The following is a 22243-nucleotide window of genomic DNA, read 5'->3' as shown; positions in this document are numbered from 1 at the left end:
TTAGGGAGGACATGGGGTGGGTGTTGAACTCCCAGCTTGTGTTAATGTCTGAGACAAAAGTACTCTATTACTCTACTATTGGCCACCGTTACATAGTGTACTGCTGTCTTTATAGGTTAGTGTCTGTCTGTGTTGTGGAGGGGGGGGGGGGGGGAGGGTAGCCAGGTGAGTGTTAGGGAGGACATGGGTTGGTGTGAAATTTGCAGCACGTGTTAATGCCTTAGACAAAAGTACTCAACTTTCTGACACTGTTGCATAGTGTATTGCTGCCTTTACAAATTAACGTCTGTCTGTGTCGAGGGTAGGGTAGTGCTGGGTGAGTGTTAGGGAGGACGTGGGGTAGGTGTGGAATTCCCAGCATATGTATTAGACAAAACAGTGGCATAGGAAGGTGCCAAAAAGTGTGTGGGGGGGGGGGGGGGGGGCACACTTTTATATCTACACAGATTTACACTATTATAAAGCAAATATAAAGCAAAATATCTGAATAGTGGGGGGCACATGCCCCCTTGCCCCCACCCCCGTTTCCTTTACTTTACTTTTTGACACCATTACATAAGGTACTGCCATCTTCATAGATCTGCCCGCTACTGACCCTGGTCAGGCTGCTGGTGCTCACTTGCACATGCCAGTATGGGCGATCCCCTCTCCCACCCATCCCACCCATCCCCCAAACCCTTTCCTGTCCTGGACAGAAAAGCCGGCAAAAGTCGACACATGTGCCCATGACAGCTTGCTCTGAATGTGCGCGTTAAAACCTACCTTCCTCATAGATCTGTGTTTGGGTGGGTAAGTGTGTGTGGGGGGGGGGGGGTGGTGGTGCATGGGGTGGTTGTTGAACATGTGTTAACGTATTACACCCGAGGCGATTGATCGTTTAAAGTAACAGCAGTGTGCAGCACGGTGTCATGTCCACAATGTTATTAAACCGACAGATCGCCACATGTCACCGCACTAAAAAAAATAAAAAATACACAGAAGTGCTTTGAATACACAGATATTAACATTCTAGGCAAATAAACATGTTTATACTTAACAAAATTGATTAAAGCACAGTAGATATTTTCAGCTTTTGTTTGTTTAAATGTCTGTTATAAATTTGTGAATACATTGTACATGAATCACCAATAAAAGTAAATTTATAATAGTCTTTTTTAATCTTTCTTTCTTAGGACTAAAACTATTCTGCACATAATGTCTATGAGAAATATGTGATTGTGTTAATATGTATCACCTGTAAAATTAAATTTGCAATAGTCTTTTTAAATTGCTCTTTTTCAGGAATAAAACTGTCTATTCTTCGCATATTTGTCTGTGAGAGATTTGTGAATGAGTTACCAGTACATGTAATACATAACCAAATAAAACTAAATTTGCAATAGTCTTTTTAAATTGCTCTTTTTCAGGAATAAAACTGTCTATTCTTCGCATATTTGTCTGTGAGAGATTTGTGAATGAGTTACCAGTACATGTAATACATAACCAAATAAAACTAAATTTGCAATAGTCTTTTTAAATTGCTCTTTTTCAGGAATAAAACTGTCTATTCTTCGCATATTTGTCTGTGAGAGATTTGTGAATGAGTTACCAGTACATGTAATACATAACCAAATAAAACTAAATTTGCAATAGTCTTTTTAAATTGCTCTTTTTCAGGAATAAAACTGTCTATTCTTCGCATATTTGTCTGTGAGAGATTTGTGAATGAGTTACCAGTACATGTAATACATTACCAAATAAAACTAAATTTACGATAGTCTTTTTTATTACTCTTTTCCAGAACAAAAACATATTCTTTGCATATTTGTCTGTGAGAGATTTGTGAATGAGTTACCAGTACATGTAATACATTACCAAATAAAACTAAATTTACGATAGTCTTTTTTATTACTCTTTTCCAGAACAAAAACATATTCTTTGCATATTTGTCTGTGAGAAATTTGTCATTGAATAAACGCATCACCCATAAGAATAAATTAATGACAGACTTTTTAATTCATCTTCTCCAGAACAAAAAAAAATCTCTTCACATAATGTCTGTAAGAGAAGAAGTTTGTTTTGTTTAACAACACCACTGGAGCACATCGATTACTTAATCACTGGATGTCAAATATTTGGTAATTCTGACTCCTAGTCATCAGAGGAAACCCGCTACATTTGTTTTTAATGCAGCAAGGGATTTTTTATATGCACTTTCCCACAGACAGGAAAACACATACCACGATCTTTGTCCAGTTGTGGTGCACTGGTTGGAATGAGAGAAAAAAAAACTGAATCAGCTGAATAGACCCACCGAGGTGGTTCGATCCTGCGATCCAAGCACCTCAAATAAGCACTCAACCGACTGAGCTAAATCACCCCCCCCCCCCTGTCTGTAAGAGATTTGTGAATGCATGAATCACCTTTAAGACTAAATTTCCTTTTTATCACTCTTTTCCGGTGGGGGGGGGGGGGGGAATGTAATCCAGTGGTAAAGCGCTCGCTTGATGCGTGGTCGGTTTGGGATCGATCACCATCAGTGGACCCATTGGGCTATTTCTCGCTCCAGCCAGTGCACTATGACTGGTACACCAAAGGCTGTGGTATGTGCTATCCTGTCTATGGGATGGTGCATATAAAAGATCTATTGCTACTAATTGCAAAGAATAGCTCATGAAGTGGCGACCGAGGGTTTCCTCTCTCAATATATACAACCGGCCTCGGTGGCGTCGTGGCAGGCCATCAGTCTATAGGGGTATAGGCTGGTAGGTACTGGGTTTGGATCCCAGTCGAGGCATGGGATTTTTAATCCAGATACCGACTCCAAACCCTGAGTGAGTGCTCCGCAAGGCTCAATGGGTAGGTGTAAACCACTTGCACCGACCAGTGATCCATAACTGGTTCAACAAAGGCCATGGTTTGTGCTATCCTGCCTGTGGGAAGCGCAAATAAAAAATCCCTTGCTGCCTGTCGTAAAAAAGAGTAGCCTATGTGGCGACAGCGGGTTTCCTCTAAAAACAGTATCAGAATGACCATATGTTTGACGTCCAATAGCCGATGATAAGATTAAAAATCAATGTGCTCTAGTGGCGTCGTTAAATAAAACAAACTTTACTTTACTTTACTCAATATATACATTGTCCTTAACCATATGTCCGACGCCATATATCCATAAATAAAAAAATGTGTTGAGTGTGTCATTAAATAAAACATTTCCTTCCTTCTTTTCCGGGATTAAACATATTCTTCATATAAAGTCTGTGAGAAATTTGTTAATGAGTCACCAATAAAACATTTCCTTCCTTCTTTTCCGGGATTAAACATATTCTTCATATAAAGTCTGTGAGAAATTTGTTAATGAGTCACCAATAAGACTAAATGTGCAATAGTCTTTTTTTTATCATCACTCTTTTCCAGGACTAAAAATATTCTTATTTATTATTATACCTGTGATAAATTTGGGAATGAGTTAATACATCACCAGTAAAATTAAATTTATGATAAGTCTGTTTCTTTTCCAGGACTAAAAACTATTCTTCACATACATGTAATGTCTGTGATAAATAATTTGTCAATGAGCCAAATTTATGATAGTCTTTTCCATCACTCCTTTCTGGATTAAAAAATTATTTGTGAATGAGCTAATACATGTAGACTTTTTCAGCACTCTCTTCTGGAACTAAAACTATTCTTCAGACGATGTCTGTGAGAGATTTGTGAATGAGCTAATGCATTACAAATAAAATTAAATTTATGATAGATTTTTTCAGCTCTCGCTTCCAGAACTAAAACTATTCTTCAGACACTGTCTGCGAGAGATTTGTGAATGAGCTAATACATGTAGACTTTTTCAGCACTTGCTTCCAGAACTAAAAATATTCTTCAGACACTGTCTGCAAGAGATTTGTGAATGTATGAATCATTGATGAGATTTGGTGACATTTAATGTTGTGTCGACGGTTGGTTCGTGGTGATGTGTGACATGTAATCCACGAGGCTGGTAATGGGCTTCTACCAATCACAGCCATCGATACTGTACACTCAACAACATTAATTAAGGCCAGTAGATTTCTGGGTAATTCTTTCCTTTAGTCCATCCCATCATTCTATAAAAAAATGTTTTTTGTAAATATAATTTCAATTTGGTTTGATGTAAGAAGAAAGTAAAAGTGTTTTGGAAGTAAAAAGAACAACAAAACTATTTTTGTGTTCAATTACAAATCAATCAGCTCAGGAATAAATAACTTGTAGTAAATTTCATAGTGTGAAAAAAGGCGTTTCCTGTGGGACGGACTACAGTGTCATATAATTATTGTAAAAACAAAGTCTCTGTATCAACCACTGAATTTTCTCAGCATTTCATTTATACACTATTAACACCATCAGGAGAAGAAAATCCTCTATTTGACAGTGTAACAGCCATAACTGTAAGTTAACAGTTTTATATTCTTATGTGAAATAATTTGTGTTGGTTTAATGCCAAATGGTTCCGTGCAGCAGAATAATATGCAAATAACTGAACTATGCTATATAGAGGATACTCCCCGAGTGTCTTGTGATATAATTTATCAGTATGAGTTGATAAAAGTATGAAATCCGAGGCTTGCCAAGTGCTGATAAATTATGATATCACAAGACACAAGTGGGGTATTCTTTTTATCATCCATTATCATTCTTTTCATTTGCGACAGTTGTAAACAATATCAGTAATGTAGTTTGAATGTCAGCGGTAGACTCGTTAACTAGCAGAACAGCAGTGGTGTGACGTCACTAATGGTAGGTTCAGCGCTGAAACAAACACAGTGACGTAACAAAACATTGTCTTGTGATTAAAATTTGACCAATCAAGATTATATCGCAGGAGATATCGCAAATTATAGTGCCAGCGATATCTGCTACAAAAGCCTTCAATGGATGATATAAACCAATATGCAGTTGAGTGGATTTGACTATTATCAAAATTGTGCTTTAAGACCATGTACCTTATGTGTATCCTGGGAGAAAATGTATGTTATGTCAATGTACCTTATGTGTATCCTGGGAGAAAATGTATGTTATGTCAATGTACCTTATGTGTATCCTGGGAGAAAATGTATGTTATGTCAATGTACCTTATGTGTATCCTGGGAGAAAATGTATGTCATGTCATGTTGCCAGTATGTTATTATTAGTCCCCTAACAGTCCAACCAAAGAGGACTAGGTTTTATTTCCATCTTTCTGTCTGTCTGTCTATTTGTCTGTCTGTCTGTCCATCTTTCTGTCTGTCCGTCTATTTGTCTGTCTGTCTGTCCATCTGTCTGTCCGTCTATTTGTCTGTCTGTCTATTTGTTTGTCTGTCTGTCCATCTTTCTGTCTGTCCGTCTATTTGTCTGTCTGTCTGTCTGTCCATCTGTCTGTCCGTCTATTTGTCTGTCTGTCTGTCCATGACAAACAAACAAACAAACTTTTAAATTTAAAAAAAAACCCACTACACCATCGAGACTGGCCCTAATTAATAGTGTTGAGTATACAACTATATATATATATATGTTAATTTCTCACATAAGCTGGTGTCACCGATACTACTGCATGTGAACCACCATATAAACTGGTTACATATTTCATACAGACTTATTCTAATTTAATGAAAATCAGTATGAGAGACCCAGGTGCTGCTAATTAACTACAGATGTTAATTGGAAAAAAAAGGAAAGGAATGTGTGTTTACAGTGATATAATATTATTCCAGCACCTCTTATTCTTTGGGTCGACCGGCCTCAGTGATGTAGTGGTTAAGCCGTCAGACATAAGGCTGGTAGGTACAGGGTTCGTAGCTCGGTACCGGCTCCCACCCAGAGTGAGTTTTAACAACTCACTGGGTATGTGTAAGACCACTACATCAATTTTTCTCTCACTAACCGCTAACTCACTGTCCTGGACATACAGCCCAAATAGCTGAGGTATGTACCCAGGACAGTGTGCTTGAACCTTAATTGGATATAAGCATGAAACTAAGTTGAAATAAATAAATAAATAAATAAATAAATAAATAAATAAATTCTTTGGGTGGGAGGAGAGGATTTAGTTCAGTTGGTACAGCACTTGACCTAGGGGGGCAGAATGTAGCACATGTCTGATGTGCGGTCAGTCTAGGATCAATCCCTATCAGTGGACCCATTGGGCTATTTCTCATTCCAGCCAGTGCACCACAACTGGTATATCAAAGGCTGTGGAATGTGCTATCCTGTCTGTGGGATGTGCTACCCTGTCAATGGGATGGTGCATATAAAAGATCCATTACTACTAGTGCAAAAATGTAGCGGGTTTCCTGTCTAAGTCTATATGTCAAAATTAGCATATATCTGACATTCAACAGCCAATGATTAATAAATCAATGTGATCTCTAGTAGTGTTGTTAAACAAAACAAACTTTAACTGAAACCCCTTGTTGGACCCATTCTTTGATTGGGTATCTCCTCACCCCAACCAGTGCTCCACGACTGGTATATCAAAGGCCGTAGTATGTTTTTCCTATCTGTGGGGAAAGTACATATAAAAGATCCCTTGCTGCATTAGGAAAAATGTAACGGGTTTCCTCTGATGACTATGTTAGAATTACAAAATGTTTGACTTCCAATAGCCGATGATTAATTAATCAGTGGTGTCATTAAACAAAACCAACTATAAAAGACCTCTTGTTACTAATGGAAAATGTTGGTGGGTTTCCTCTGACTAAGTGTCACAATGACCAAATCTTTGATATCCAATAGCGATTGATTAATAAATTAATCTTTTGTAGAGGGGTGGTTAAATGTCTTTTGTAGAGGGGTGGTTAAATGTCTTTTGTAGAGGGGTGGTTAAATGTCTTTTGTAGAGGGGTGGTTAAATGTCTTTTGTAGAGGGTGGTTAAATGTCTTTTGTAGAGGGTGGTTAAATGTCTTTTGTAGAGGGTGGTTAAATGTCTTTTGTAGAGTGGTGGTTAAATGTCTTTTGTAGAGGGGTGGTTAAATGTCTTTTGTAGAGGGGTGGTTAAATGTCTTTTGTAGAGGGGTGGTTAAACGAAACAAACTTTTAACTAGAGCTAACAGGTGAAATATTGTTGGAGACATTTTGCTCAGCTGTCATCTCATGTTGCCTGCAACAGTGAGATTTTTTTTCACACAAAGCCAAAAATATCACGATAGATATTTTCTTCATGACCACAAGAGACAAAAACCTCAGCAAAATCACTCACACTTGAGGGCGATCATCTGAGCAAAACATCTCGAGTAACGTTTTGTGTGGTTGGTTAAATGTGATAAATCTTGTTAGTGAATAATAAATAAAACATTTTAATATATAACATTTAATGAAATATCATAAAATATCAGTGAAATAAAAGTGTTATCAGTCACTCAGTGACGATAACACATTTTAGAGTGAACATTTCACTATTTCACCATAAAATGTGTTATCGTCACTGTAAAAAGTGTTATCTTCACTATAAGAAAGCCGGAACTATTTTGCTGCTGGCATTTTAAAAATAAAGGTAAATTACCAAAAGTTATATAATAAATAGAAAATTTCAAACTTCACTAGATGAGATATAAATCATATTTGACAAAAAACATGAAATATCCTCTATTTAATTAATGTTTGAAGTTTCCCAATTATCTTTATATTAAAAAAAAAAAGAGAAAGATTTACATTAGGACTATTTTACATCTGGGCCATGTCTGGGTCAAATTTCACTTGCTAACATATCGGTCCTGAAAAAACTGTGACTTTAACTTTGAAAGGCAGTTAAGCATAAATCATTATTTAAGTCATTCCTGCCCTGACTGTGTGTACGTACTGTAAATAAAGCAATGAAATCTACTGTAGTCTAAATAGAATCTAGGATCAAAGAGAACAATTATAAGACCCTATTAAAGATAAGTCAGGCATGAAATAATATCCTCCAAACGACTACATCCAATAAATAAATTCACGTACATGTACTTCAAAGTTAAAGTAAATTTCATTAAAACTAAACTGTAAATCTGATCTGACACTGTTTCCATTACATATAGAATAAAATAAGATTACTGAATTTTTTTTCTTCAATAAGTGGTTTTAAAGAGAGCATTAAAAACAATTATAATAATATTTATGTTGCAAGATTCAAATAAACAAAACTAAAAATAACTTTAAATCTGAAATTTGTTTTATAAAAAATAAATAAAGTTAATAGATTCATTAAATACTTGATTTATAAAAAAGAAAACTTTTTTTAAAATTGTGATATTAAAAAGTAAATATAAAAAATACATCATTACATTGCCTTTGAACTTGAACTTAACTGCACTTTATTACTCAGAATATATAACTTTTTTTAAAGATTAAATTTAAGATGATAAAAAAAAAATCAGAAATCTTCAACATACAAATGTACCAAGTCTTGATTTAATTGATTTCTTTTTTAAAAGTCTTCTTTCTCCTTTTTTATTCCCCCTCCCCCCACTCCTTTTTTCCCCTATCTATTAAATTTTCCATTAAAAAGCTATCATTCATTTTTTCTTCTATATTAATCTTGTATTGATCTAACAAGACAATCATGCGTGAATACAAGAGAGGAATGAATTAGTTTTATATATCAGTGAATAAGGAGTGGGCATGACAGGGGAGGTTGGTAAATTAACTTTTTCTATCTTCCATCTCAGGCACATACAGTCAAAACTATTTTGTTTTGGAAGATAGTTTTCTTTTTTTAGTTTTAAAAATAACATTCAGATAAAGTATGTATTTATTATGTAATGGATGAGACATAGCCCAGCGGTCGGTCTTGGATCGATCCCCATCGGTGGCTACACTGGGCTATTTCTTGTTCCAGCCAGTGCACCACGACTGGTATATCAAAGGCCGTGGTATGTGCTATCCTATTTGTGGGATGGTGCATATAAAAGATCCCTTGCTACTAATGGAAAAAATGTAGCGTGTTTTGTCTCTAAGACTATATGTCAAAATTACCAAATATTTGACATCCAGTAGCCGGTGATTAATAAATCAATGTGCTCTAGTGGTGTTCTTAACAAAAAAGAAACTCTTTTTTTAATCATGTAATACAACAGATTATTATTAAACTTTTTTTTAAATCTGTGTAAGTCAAGTGAAGAGTCAACACCATTGCTGTTGTTGCAAAGTGGGGGGCTCATGCCCCCCCCCCCCCACTTACCTCCCTACTTCCTACGCCAGTGATGTAAAAAAAAAATCAGGTATTGTTATATAGTGAAATGTGTGAAATCTGTCTAAACTGGACCCTGGACAAACCGGAAACCTGTCTAAACTGGACCCTGGACAAACCGGAAATCTGTCTAAACTGGACCCTGAACAAACCAGAAACCTGTTAAAACCAACTACGTTTCTAGGTCTCAAAATTTTCTAAATTCTAAAATGAGACCATCTAAACACCACAGGATTGAACCACCTTGGTGGATCCATTCAACTGATTAGGTTTTTTTTTTCGTTCCAACCAACTGGTCAAAGGCTGTGGTATGTGCTTTCCTGTCTGTGGGAATGTGCATATAAAAGATCCCTTGCTTCTAATGAACAAATAAAGCGGGTTTCCTCTGATGACTACGTGTCAGAATTACCAAATGTTTGACATCCAATAGCTGATGATTAATAAATCAATGTGCTTCAGTAGTGTCGTTAAACAAAACAAACTTGAATCAATATGCAGTGCATACAGGCTAGAAGAAAGGAATAAATGTTTTGTTTAATAACAAAGTCAGTTGGTGTAACAAAGGCCATGGTATGTACTGTCCTGTCTGTGAGATGCTGTATATACATACAAAAGGTACTCAGAAAGAGTAGCCCATTGTGTAGCAGTTGACAGCTTTCCCTCGTTGTCTGTGTAGTCCTATGCCTGACACCAGGGGCCTTATTCACAAAGATCTCTTAGGCTCTGCTAGACAATAAAGCATCCTCTTTGTAAGTCTTTTAGCATTGCACTGCGAGATCTGTCTTCTATAGAGATATGGGGCCTTATTCACAAAGATCTCTTAGGCTCTGCTAGACAATAAAGCATCCTCTTTGTAAGTCTTTTAGCATTGCACTGCGAGATCTGTCTTCTATAGAGATATGGGGCCTAATTCACAAAGGTCTCTTAGGCTCTGCTAGACAACAAAGCATCCTCTTTGTAAGTCTTTTAGCATTGCACTGCGAGATCTGTCTTCTATAGAGATATGGGGCCTAATTCATAAAGGTCTCTTAGGCTCTGCTAGACAACAAAGCATCCTCTTTGTAAGTCTTTTAGCATTGCACTGCGAGATCTGTCTTCTATAGAGATATGGGGCCTAATTCACAAAGGTCTCTTAGGCTCTGCTAGACAACAAAGCATCCTCTTTGTAAGTCTTTTAGCATTGCACTGCGAGATCTCAAAGTTGCGAGAGTTTATAAGGCCCCAGATAACCAAAATAAACATGTACTAAGTGCCTCACTAAATAACATTTTAAAATGTATAACTCTATTTAGTTGTTGTTGTGGGTACAGAACATAGCCAAGTGGTAAAGCGTTCGACCGATGTGCAGTCAGTCAAGGATCGATCCCTGTTGGTGGGTCCATTGGGCTCTTTTTCATTCTAGCCAGTGCACCATGACTGGTATGTTAGAGGCAGTGGTATGTACTACCCTGTCTGTGGGATGGTGCATATAAAAGATCCCTTGCTGTTAACTGTAAATAAAATGTGTTGGGTGCATTGTTAAATAAAACATTTCCTACATTAAATAAAAATTTTCAAACCTGAAAGCCAGGACAGAAGAAAATGTTCCATTTAACGACACACTCAACATGTTTAATTTATGGTTACATGGCGTCAGACATATGGTTAAGGACCATACAGATATTGAGAGAGGAAACCCACTGTTGACACTTCATAGGCTAATCTTTTCAATTAGCAACAAGGGATCTTTTATATGCACCATTCCACAGACAGGATAGTACATACCACAGCCTTTGTTACACCAGTTGTGAAGCACTGGCTGGAAGGAGAAATAGCCCAATGGGTCCACCGACGAGAATTGATCCTAGATCTATCGTGCATCAAGCGAGCATTATACCACCGAGGTAGGTCCTGCCCCCAACCTGAACACATACAAAGTCAATGTTTGTTTTGTTTAAAGACACCACTAGAGCACATTGATTTATTAATCAACAGCTATTGGATGTCCAACATTTGGTAATTTTGGTAGTCTTAGAGAGGAAACCCACTATATTTTTTCATTGGAATTGGGAATTGGGAAATTGTTTAATGTGGACATTCAGAGCAAGCTGTTATAGTGCACACCTGTCCTGGGCACAGGTACTGGCCTCAGCTGGTTCCTCCGTCCAGGACAGGAAAGGGTTGGGGTGGGTGAAGGAGGGACCGCCTGCACTGGCAGGTGCAAGGGAGCACCAGCAGTCCAACTGTAGTTGGTAACAGGTGAGGGGTTGGTATGGTGCTATGTAATTTGGAATATCCTGTAGGATTAAGCCAAAGGGAAATGAGTGTGCATTTTGATGAAGGAAGTTTGGCGCAATTTTGATGGTCGTTCTAAAAATAAAAGGTAGGGAGCTACGTATAGGTTTAGAATTTAGTAGGCCGAGAGTAGCTCGTAGTTAAGATCTGTGGATGGTGAGGTATCTCCCTAGGTTGCCCATAGTCCTTTCCAATAAGGTTCTTACCTCCCTTGATGAATTATGTCCCTTGACCGATTAGTTAAATACCGAACTTCCGGAGAGCAAACATTCTCTTTGTTCAAAACAATGGCGTGTAACAAAGCGAAACCGAGTGATTCTATTGATCTTGAAAAGTTAAGTGTGCGTAGCCTGAAGGTTTATTTAAGAGACAGGGGTGCTCATGTGTCAGGTACACGACCCGAGCTTGTGAAAAGGGCGAAGGGTGTTCAAGTAATGAAATTTAAACCGTTGCAGGAATTGAAAGCGAACGATTTGGAAAATACCTAGTTCATCAAGATAAACGTCTCCGGCACGATATTTATTATTGTGATGTTTATTGCTGTGCCGTAACATTTATCCATTGGATCGAATTTTCCATTTGCAATCACGATTTAATAAAATCAGGCATATGTGCTTTATTTAAGAGCCTCAACACGTACAACAACATATTTTAATAAATTTTAAACAAAAATATTAAGTACAATACCTTTGGTAACCTTTCCAGGATTAGATGTTTGAAGATGACACATTTAAACATTTGAAAGCTATTTTTATCCTGGCACATCGAAAATGCGGAATGAAAATTTTGCGGAACGAGAATTATTCGTATCAAGCATTTTACGTACACCCAGTAAAAAGAAATATTGCGGAACTGAATGGAATTGATTATTAAATTTATTTATTTTGTTATTTTTGTTTCTACATATGTGCTTTGTGTGGGTTGCATTATATGCATTGTTAATAATATTATCACATTAAAGTTTTGGGGTGTATTATTCTTTTTTATTATTATTAAAAAAATAATGATTGTTAGTACAGGTCATTACTTATTTTAAGGCCTTCATTTATTTACTTTTTCCAAAATTATTATTTCCTTTAGTAATTGTTTTTAAATATTATTATTACAGGCCATTGCTTACATGTGTTTCAAAGGTTTTTTTCTTTTTTTCTCTCTTCTTTTTTGTTTTAATTTCATTTCTTTTTTTTAGCTATAATTACTGGTCATTAGTTATTTTAGGAGTTTTATTCAGTTAAATTTAATTGTTATTATTAATTTATTATCAATTAATTGATTTTTAAACAATATTATTCATTAAATAAGTTTATTTATTTATTATTATAAAACGTGATATTCCATTAAATATCGTGGAATAAACTCGTGAACCCGAGACGAATAATAATAAAAATAATCCGATTCCACCAACAGTTTTCAATCACATTTTAAATATGCTCACAATGGCCGGCGGGAATATTCGAGATTTTGTTCGTAACTGAAAATTGGATTAATGCAGGATTACTATTTGGACAAACTGTCTATTTATGCGTAAAACGTGACTCGGGAAGTTTTCTTTATATAGTAAGTGTTTATATTTATTGGTACATCTCATATTTCGCCACGAAATAATTAATTCCATGGTTGTATCGATTCCGCCTGAAATCTGGGCGGAAACTGCACGCTTGTTTTTGCTGTTCAAGTTGTAAACATCGGGTCCAATAAATGTCAAAATGTTAAAAAACGGACCGTAGATGTTTACCTTGGTGAACTAGAAAATACCGAGCATCGAAAAGTCCAGAAATTTACCACTGTATTTAACGAAAATTTGCCTGAACCTTGGACATTAAATGACAATTGGGAAAGTGACATTGAAAAAATTCCTTTCATGAGAACTGGTGATTTATATAACTATTTGGTTTTAAATAGAAATCGAACTTTTGATTCGAACTCGACGAATGCTAAACGCCAGTTACGAGCCAAAGTATTTTATGAAGACAAACATGTCCATGCCATAATGTACCACAACATCACTGTTAAATGTACACACTGTTATGTAAAATGTAAAGTTATTCCCAGCCTGCCAACTGGAACAGTAAAACAGAAACCGGATTACGACGTATGGGTGTCATTATCCAAAGTGTCTGGGAATGTACATGCTGCTGGATGTACCTGCAGTGCAGGGTAAGTTTTGCCAATTAAATAATATTAATAATACGAAAAAAATCCAGTTTGTTAAAAAAATTTTTAATTATTACTGTAGTAACAATTTACCATGAATATCAAAGTTGAACTGTTTATAATTAATATAAATTATGTATTCTATCTGGAAGTAAATAAAAAAAGTTTCATATTCTATCTGAACGTAATGTACCTATTGGATTAATTATTGTGATGTGCCCATCATCGTTTAAAATTAATATCAGTATTTTAATCCACATGTATTGTATGTTTTTATTAATTCCAGAATGAAATTTGTTTCACATATTTTTATCATATTCAGTGGGTCTTTCAAAAATAGATTGGTTATAATTGTTGTTTCATTCGGCATATTAAACATAATGTAATATTTTAAAAATTAAATGTGGTTTTTTTTTAGGGAAGGCGAATCATGCAACCATATTGCAGCGTTGTTGTATGCTCTTGGGGACATCAGCACAAAGAAGAAAGATGGACTGCAATCTTCTACTTCCACCACCTGCAAATGGATACAGCCCCGGAAGAGACATCTGAGTCCACAAAAATCTCAGGATTTAGTTTTTAAAAAACACAAATTTGACCCTAGTAGCAGAACACAAACAGTTTCTAACAAAAGACAGAACAACACCAGCAACATTCAACCAATGGATGCATCCAGTTTGTGCCAGAAATTGAAACAATGTGCTCCTCATGCAGCAATTTTATTGTGTGACACCAGTTCGTTAAATGAAATTGAAATCACACCAGAATCTAATGAACAAAGAATGTACAACATATTTTGAAGACTATTTCTATTCACTAAAGTGTTCTGAAGCAGACTGCCATATAATTGAAGAAAATACCAAACGACAATCCAAAAGCTATCAGTGGAAGGTTGCTCGTGTTGGCCGATTGACCAGTTCTAATTTTGGCACCATATATAAACTTAAAGACACCACACCTCCAGACAACACATTAAAAACACTTCTTAATTATACTGAATTTCAAGTAGCAAGTGTTAGGTGGGGGTCTTCACATGAAGCTGCTGCCAGACGTGTGTATTCGAAGAGTATACAGAAAATTCACCCAGCTATGAAAATTATGCAGTGTGGTTTAATTGTTAATTCTCTTTACCCCCACTTGGGAAGCAGCCCAGATGCTCTTCTGAACTGTACACATTGTGAACAAAATGATGGAGTTCTTGAAATTAAGTGCCCATACAAGTACCGTTTTATGTTGCCATCAGAAGCAGCCAAAGACAAAGCATTCTGTTGTGAATTAGTTAAAAATAAAGTCCAGTTGAAAAAGAACCATGTTTATTATTTTCAAATACTTGGACAACTGGCAATTACGAACAGGAAATGGTGTGATTTTTTCATTTGGACTTTGAAAGGACACTCAGTTGAGAGGATTCACTTTGATAAAAATGCTTGGGAAAATCTGTTGTCAAAATTAAACAAATTTTATAAATCTGCTGTCATTCCAGAGCTTTTCTCAGAAAGAGTTAAGCGTGGATTAACTCTGTTCAAGTAAACATGACTAACATTTGCTGAAACTATTTCTCTTAATTTGTGTAGTTTCAAACATGAATAATTTTCATTATCTTTTAATATTGTTTTAATGTTGAAAGAACATATATGTTGTCTGATATTCATTTATGTTAAGTTACAGTGGATGTTAATAACGTCATGTGTATATTTCTAAATAGAATACATAAATATAAAATCACATTTAACATTGAATGTATTAATTAGTAGTACATCTCTTGTAAAAAAAATTCACGTAGGTGTTTGTGTTCAGGGCTGAAATTAATATTAACAAATAATTTGCAGCTACATATGGGTCTGAGAAACATTTCCCAATTTGTAACTTTTATCAACTGCATTTGTTTTTAAGACAAATCAATTATTTAAAACAGTTTAAACAGTATTTTGAGAAAAGCTTCTTACAAAATAAATAAAATGCAGCATATAAGTTGGAAGTTTATTATTTAAACCTCGAAACACATTCATCATCTCAGTATACTAAAGTTTATTTAGTGATAGATCACTAAACAATGGTCGGCTGGTTCTATAGTTCACAACTGTAGATAAAAAGAACCAGTCAAAGCAATTAATCAATCAAAAGATTGGTGTTTCCGATTAACTACGGACGTTTACGGAGATTACCGAGTGTATCGGTACAGGAGGGGTGTATCCTAATATGTATTATTTAGCTTTTGAATCATAACATATAGGTATACTGATAATACTGCGCATCACTAGTAATTACATGTATGAACTTTTTTTAATTTACAAACTAGTGCGTACATGAATGCTAAATGATGAAGCATGTCCACATGTAATAGATTTTTAAAAATGTTATCAATGTTAATCAGTCATCTTCATCATGAACAAGTGGGGGCAACAAATTGGATAAACCAACACAAATCTTCCATATTTTAGTAGCTTGGTGTGCTAAAGTAATTGGTATAACACCTTGTAAAATTCTGAAATTTTTGACACGTTCCATGGCTCGTTCAACATCTATTCGAAGATTAGCAATCCTTCTTGTTTCCTCAACTTGTCTTCTTGTGAAACGTTGGTATTTTAAGGGTGGAATAATTAACCTAATTCCTCTTGGAATTGTTAAATCTGAGATAAGGAAACCTTTGTCAGCCATTATGGAATCGCCTCTTTGGCAAAGGTCCAGTATGCCACAATTTAGTGTCAGTTGTTTGTCACTAATACTTCCTGCCCACAGGTCAGAAGCAAATGTTATTACACCTGATGGGCTTATTCCCAAAAGAGCTTTGTAAGTCATGTGTGATTTATAATGTGAAAACATTAAACTTTTATTTTTTAATGACTGAGGATTTTCTGTAAAAATTTCTGTGCAATCAATTATAATTCGACAGTTAGGATATTTTTTTTTGAATTTGTTGGGCATTGTTTTCTGTACAATAGCTTTTGATGGAAATGGTGTTAAAGATGATAACTTCACACTTAAATAAGAAATCCAATGAATGGTAATGTTACTGCAGGTAGATGTAGAAATATCTTCTAATAGAAGCCCCAGTCTAACACGAAGCAGCACAAGAAAAAACTCATCAATCAGTCTTAGCATCCTAGGTCGACCTGGAATATTTCCACTGCCAGCTCTGTGAGTGAATGTTTCTGCATCAGGCAGTTCACTAAACAAAACTTTGAATGTAGCAGCATTTGGTAGTCCAGTGTAAAACATACATTTGTCATCAGAATCCATAATGTCTTCAATAACGAGATCAGGTCTTACTGCTTGTATTCCTACAGATTTCATATCTTTCCTCATTATACCACTTTTTGCTAATTCAGTGATATCCACAAGAGGAATGGAACAGGTTTGTGTACAAACTGACGTCATTTCAGGAATACATGGTGTCTGAGTTGAACAATCGTGTGTAGACAATGTATGTGTCTGTTCGTTCTTATTTAAGTTCTGACAAAAATTATCAATATTTGAGTAAACCGGTCCACAGTAGTCATGAAGCATAACAGATGCGTATTCATTTGATAATTCGGAGACAAATGTGACATTGGTGATATCCTCTGAAATCTGCAACTCAAACTGGTCAGATGTTGTATTCACCTCTGGCACATCGCCATATTCCACCTGAAATAGATATATATTATGATATTATGTCACAAGTAAATAATGTATGCAGTTAACCCTTTTAAAGACAAATAAAGTAAAGTTTGTTTTATTTAACGACGCCACTAGAGCACATTGATTGTTTTCATCATTGGCTATTGGACGTCAAACATATGGTCATTCTGACAGTTTGTTTTAGAGAAACCCGCTGCTGCCACATAGGCTACTCTTTTTGATAAGCAGCAAGGGGTCTTTTATATGCACTTTCCCAGACAGGACAGCACATACCACGACCTTTAATGAACCAGTTGGACCACTGGTTCTTTTAAAGACAAATTAAATATCACGGTTTAGGAGCTTAGTCATTTGAGACCGAGTTATATCATATTATTACCATAATACACACATTTACAAATACATACACACGTTGATGTTTTATGCACAGCTTAACACTTTTAGCAATGAAAATGTTTGATAATGTTTCAATTTGGTTACTGTTTGACCAGTCTACCCACATTTCAAAATTTTATTTAAATGCAATGTACACTGTATATAAATATTTGTTTCAGCCTAGAAGTAGTAATAAAAACAAATCTGTGTGAAAATGTATTTCGTTTTATTTTATTTTTAATTTATAGGTCTATGATGCAGGCCTAATTTACAATATTTTTCTTGGAAATTTATTTTTGTTAAAAATTAACGAAATAAATTCACAAGTGAAATAAAACCAAAAACTTACTGTATTTGTTGCAAAGGTCTTGACTCTCCCATCATCCAGTATGAATACCGAAGGTACGTTGCCTTTCACGTAGTCACCTTTAAAATGAGCAGAACATAGACGATCGTCTCTCTCATTCAGTTTAAAATTCTGACTAATAACTTTGATACGTTTCAACCAGGCCGCTCTCACAACTACGTTCGAGGGAAATCGGTGTAATGTTATATTTTTACAGTCTACAAGTTTCCCCCTGTAATTTTTGCACACACAACAATAATGCCGATTCACAGATTTTGACTTTGATATTTTTTCGTCCATCGTTTAACACGCTTCACCGTTCACAGCAGTGCACTTTTCCTCTCCGGAAGTGAAAGTCGTTAGATCGTACGACTTTACGGTGTTTTTATAAACACGAGAGCACTAAAGGGAGATAATTATTGTCATTGCGTAATACCTTATTGGAAAGGACTATAGGGCCCTTAGAAAGGGCCTGATCTTCTCTTTTTTCATTAGTAGCAAGGAGTCTTTTATGTGCACAGACAAGATAGGACATACCACAGCTTTTGATATACCACTTGATGGGGATCAGTCCTAGATCTATCGTGCATCAAGTGAGCACTTTACCACTGGACTACGTCCCCTAATGTAATATAACCATAAGTAAAACATTTTGAGTGCTCCATTAAATAAAACATTCATTTCTTTCTTCCTTTGTTGTAAAGTATGATCAACTCTGGCTTATAAACTATCATATGGCTTATAAACTATCATATGGCTTATAAACTATCATATGGCTTATAAACTATCATATGGCTTATAAACTATCATCCAGAATGTAGGTCAGTCTACAGAGAGGAAGGAAGGAAGGAAATGTTTTATTTAACGACGCACTCAACACATTTTATTTACGGTTATATGGCGTTGGACATATGGTTAAGAACCACACAGATATTGAGGGAGGAAACCCACTGTCGCCACTTCATGGGCTATTCTTTTCGATTAGCAGCAAGGGATCTTTTATATGCACCGTCCCATAGACAGGACAGCAAATACCATGGCCTTTGATGTACCAGTCATGGTGCACTGGCTGGAGCGAGAAATAGCCCAATGGGCCCACTGATGGGGATCGATCCCAAACCGACCACGCATCAAGCGAGCACTTTACCACTGGGCTATGTCTCACCCCAGTCTATAGAGAGCTCACCTAGGGAGCTTGGGTTGTAGAACTGAATTCAAATATTCTGTGGACGCATTAGGTGTTTCCCCATCCCAACTACACCATTGAGTGGTGCATCATTAAATAAAAAAATTAAAAAATGCCCAAAACGTATACCATACCTGGTCTCTGCACTTCTCTTGACAGCATGTTGTGACAGTAATCCAGCACAACTGACGACGATGACATCAGTAACAGCTACAACGTGTGTGTCTCGCAATACGGCGCATAGTCAACGTCTTGACAACACCAAACACACCACAGAGAGAGAGAGAGGAAATAGGGAAAAACTTTATCTCAGTACTAGTATTTCATGTTGAAACTAAAAGCAATATTGTAAAACTCAACCTCTTGACAAACCAAACATGTGAAACTAAAAACAATATTAAAAACCTCAACCTCTTGACAAACCAAACATGTGAAACTAAAAACAATATTAAAAACCTCAGCCTCTTGACAAAACCAAACCCGTGAAACTAAAAACAATATTAAAAACCTCAACCTCTTGACAAAACCAAACCTGTGAAACTAAAAACAATATTAAAAACCTCAACCTCTGGACAAAATCAAACCTGAGAAACTAAAAACAATATTAAAAACCTCAACCTCTTGACAAAACCAAACCTGTAAAACTAAAAACAATATTAAAAACCTCAACCTCTTGACAAAACCAAACACATGAAACTAAAAGCAATATTAAAAACCTCAACCTATTGACAAAACCAAACCTGTGAAACTAAAAACAATATTAAAAACCTCAACCTCTTGACAAAACCAAACACGTGAAACTAAAAGCAATATTAAAAACCTCAACCTTTTGTCAAAACCAAACACGAGAAACTAAAAACAATATTAAAAACCTCAACCTCTTGACAAAACCAAACACGTGAAACTAAAAGCAATATTAAGAAAACTCAGCCTCTTGACAAAACCAAACACACCACAGAAAGTGAGGAAATAGGAGAAAACTTCATCTCAATACCAGTATTTCAGGTTGAAGAAAACAACAACCAAAAACAACAAAACAAATTCAAATTAATTTGTTGAAAAATCGAATCACCAGAGAGAGCATTGGAAATAGTTAAAAAATGTATCTCAATATTTCAGAGAGAGCAAGGAAATAGTGAAAACTACATCTGAATACTAGTATTTCATGTTGAAACTAAAAAACTCAACTTAATCAACCTCTTGGAAAAAACAAACTCACCATTGGAAATATTGAACAACTTTGTTTGAATGATATTAAAAATAAAAACAATATTAAAAAACTCAATTTAATCAACCTCTTGAAAACAAAGTGTGCAAGGAAATAGTAATATTTGTTATGTCAATACTAGTATTTCATGTTAAAAAAAACCCCCAAAAATCGACCAACAAAACAAACCCAACTTAATCAATCTCTTGATAGTAAAAAAACTTCATCTTAATATTTCAGGTCGAGAATAAAAAATAAAAAATAAAAAATAAAACAAACAAATCCAACTGAATCAATATGTTGAAAAACCCAAACCTCCAGAGAGATCACTGGAAATTGTGAAGAACACCGGCCTCGGTGGTGCAGTGTTTAAGCCATCAAACTACAGGCTGGTAGGTACAGGGTTCGCAACCCGGTACTGGCTCCAACCCAGAGCGAGTTCTTAAGGGGTCAGTGGGTAGGTGTAAGGCCACTACACCCTTTTCTCTCTAAGGTTCAAGCACGCTGTCCTGGGCACACATCTCAGTTATCTGGGCTGTTTGTCCAGGACAGTGTGTTAGTTGTTAATTGTTAGTGGTGGGTGGGAGCCGATACTGGGCTGCGAACCCTGTACCTACCAGCCTTATGTCCGATGGCTTAATCATGACACCACCGAGGCCAGTATCTCAACGATGTGAACACTGCCTGGAAATAGTATAAAACTTTATTACCCATATGGTTAAAGATATCTTGGTTCATATCCAAGTGATGTCCCACTAAAACGCCAAGTCGGACATAACACTTCGACGTCATATAATATTTGATGTCATATAATGACGTCATCGATTGGCGCACTACAACCTTACAAGTTACAGGAATGTCAACCAAACGAGTCGAGTGATATAAATTAAAATCCATTGTGGGTAATAAATAGGATATTAAACTCGCTACCATTTCATGTCATGTTTATGTCTCTCATGAAATAATTTTCACTGTCACTCGCTAAAGCTCTTGACAATTAAAACATTATTTCACTCAGAACAGGAACATGATACAAAATAGAACCTTGTTTAATATCCTATAATTATTACACTACTTTATGTTACAATCATTAATAAACACACACTCTCCACCCCCCCCCACCCCCCAAAAAAAATAAAATAATAATAAAAAAAATAAAAAAATAAAAATAAAATAAAATAAAATAAAACAAAATAAAACAAAACAAAACAAAACTAAACAGAACAAAACAAAACAAAACAAAACAAAACAAAACAAACCAGAAAACAAAATAAAGAAAACAAAACACAAACAAAAAATATTGATGTCTTGAAAACTCAGACGAAAGAAGTGATCACTGGAAACAGAAATGCTTCACATTATTTCCACCCAGAAAACAAAGTCTATCACAAAAGAGGTAATCACTGAGTGCAAAACTGCTTTCTAAAACATCATGTTACTACGTTCATTACTTTGAAAAGCCAATTCAGAAAGAGTCATGCACTCATCCGATAAAAACAAACTGCATGACAATATTTCAATCAAGGTTCTGAATGTCTTGATAAATAATTGAGTGAACCAACTGACAGATATAAATAGAATTTACATTCCCAGTTGACACTGTCTTCCTGCGTGAAAACAAAACAGAAGAAGGAAGGAAATGAACGAAACAAAGGAAATGTTTTATTTAACGATGCACTCAACACATTTTATTTACGGTTATATGGCATCGATCACATAGTTACGGACCACACAGATATTGAGGGAGGAAACCCACTGTTGCCACTTCATCGGCTACTCTTTTCAATTAGCAGCAAGGGTTCTTTTATATGCACAATCCCACAGACAGGATAGCACATACCACAGCCTTTGTTACACCAGTTGTGGAGCACTGGCTGGAATGAGAAATAGCCCATTGGGCCCACCGACGAGAATCGATC

The 22243-nt window shown here is 35.8% G+C and overlaps 2 protein-coding genes across 2 annotated transcripts in view; both read right to left on the bottom strand.

The window, feature by feature from the left end:
• Positions 1–19414, bottom strand: part of LOC121390125 (neprilysin-1-like) — a 76737-nt gene extending 57323 nt beyond the window's left edge. The window contains exon 1 of the mRNA XM_041521863.1: positions 19252–19414. Within this exon, the coding sequence (XP_041377797.1) occupies positions 19252–19318 (67 nt within the window). The 5' untranslated portion in view covers positions 19319–19414. The remainder of the gene's footprint in view (positions 1–19251) is intronic.
• Positions 15137–18259, bottom strand: LOC121390126. Its single transcript, XM_041521864.1, has 2 exons — positions 17935–18259; positions 15137–17216 (listed from the first exon to the last, which is right to left on the bottom strand). The coding sequence occupies exons 1-2, from the start codon at positions 18229–18231 to the stop codon at positions 15960–15962; spliced, it is 1554 nt and encodes a 517-aa protein (XP_041377798.1). The 5' UTR covers positions 18232–18259; the 3' UTR covers positions 15137–15959.
• Positions 19415–22243: the final 2829 nt, after the last annotated feature.

The sequence above is a fragment of the Gigantopelta aegis genome, chromosome 15 (genome assembly GCF_016097555.1).
Source record: "Gigantopelta aegis isolate Gae_Host chromosome 15, Gae_host_genome, whole genome shotgun sequence".
NCBI lineage: Eukaryota > Metazoa > Mollusca > Gastropoda > Neomphalida > Peltospiridae > Gigantopelta > Gigantopelta aegis.
The sequence above is the reverse complement of the archived record's forward strand: the minus strand, read 5'-3'. Positions and strand labels throughout refer to the sequence as shown.

Bases quoted from the DNA above. Each gene is read 5' to 3' on its own strand.
- LOC121390126 (XM_041521864.1), bottom strand. From the start codon at position 18,231: ATGGACGAAAAAATATCAAAGTCAAAATCTGTGAATCGGCATTATTGT. The intron at 17,217-17,934 runs GTAAGTTTTTGG...TATCTATTTCAG, and splicing joins AGACCTTTGCAACAAATACA to GTGGAATATGGCGATGTGCC.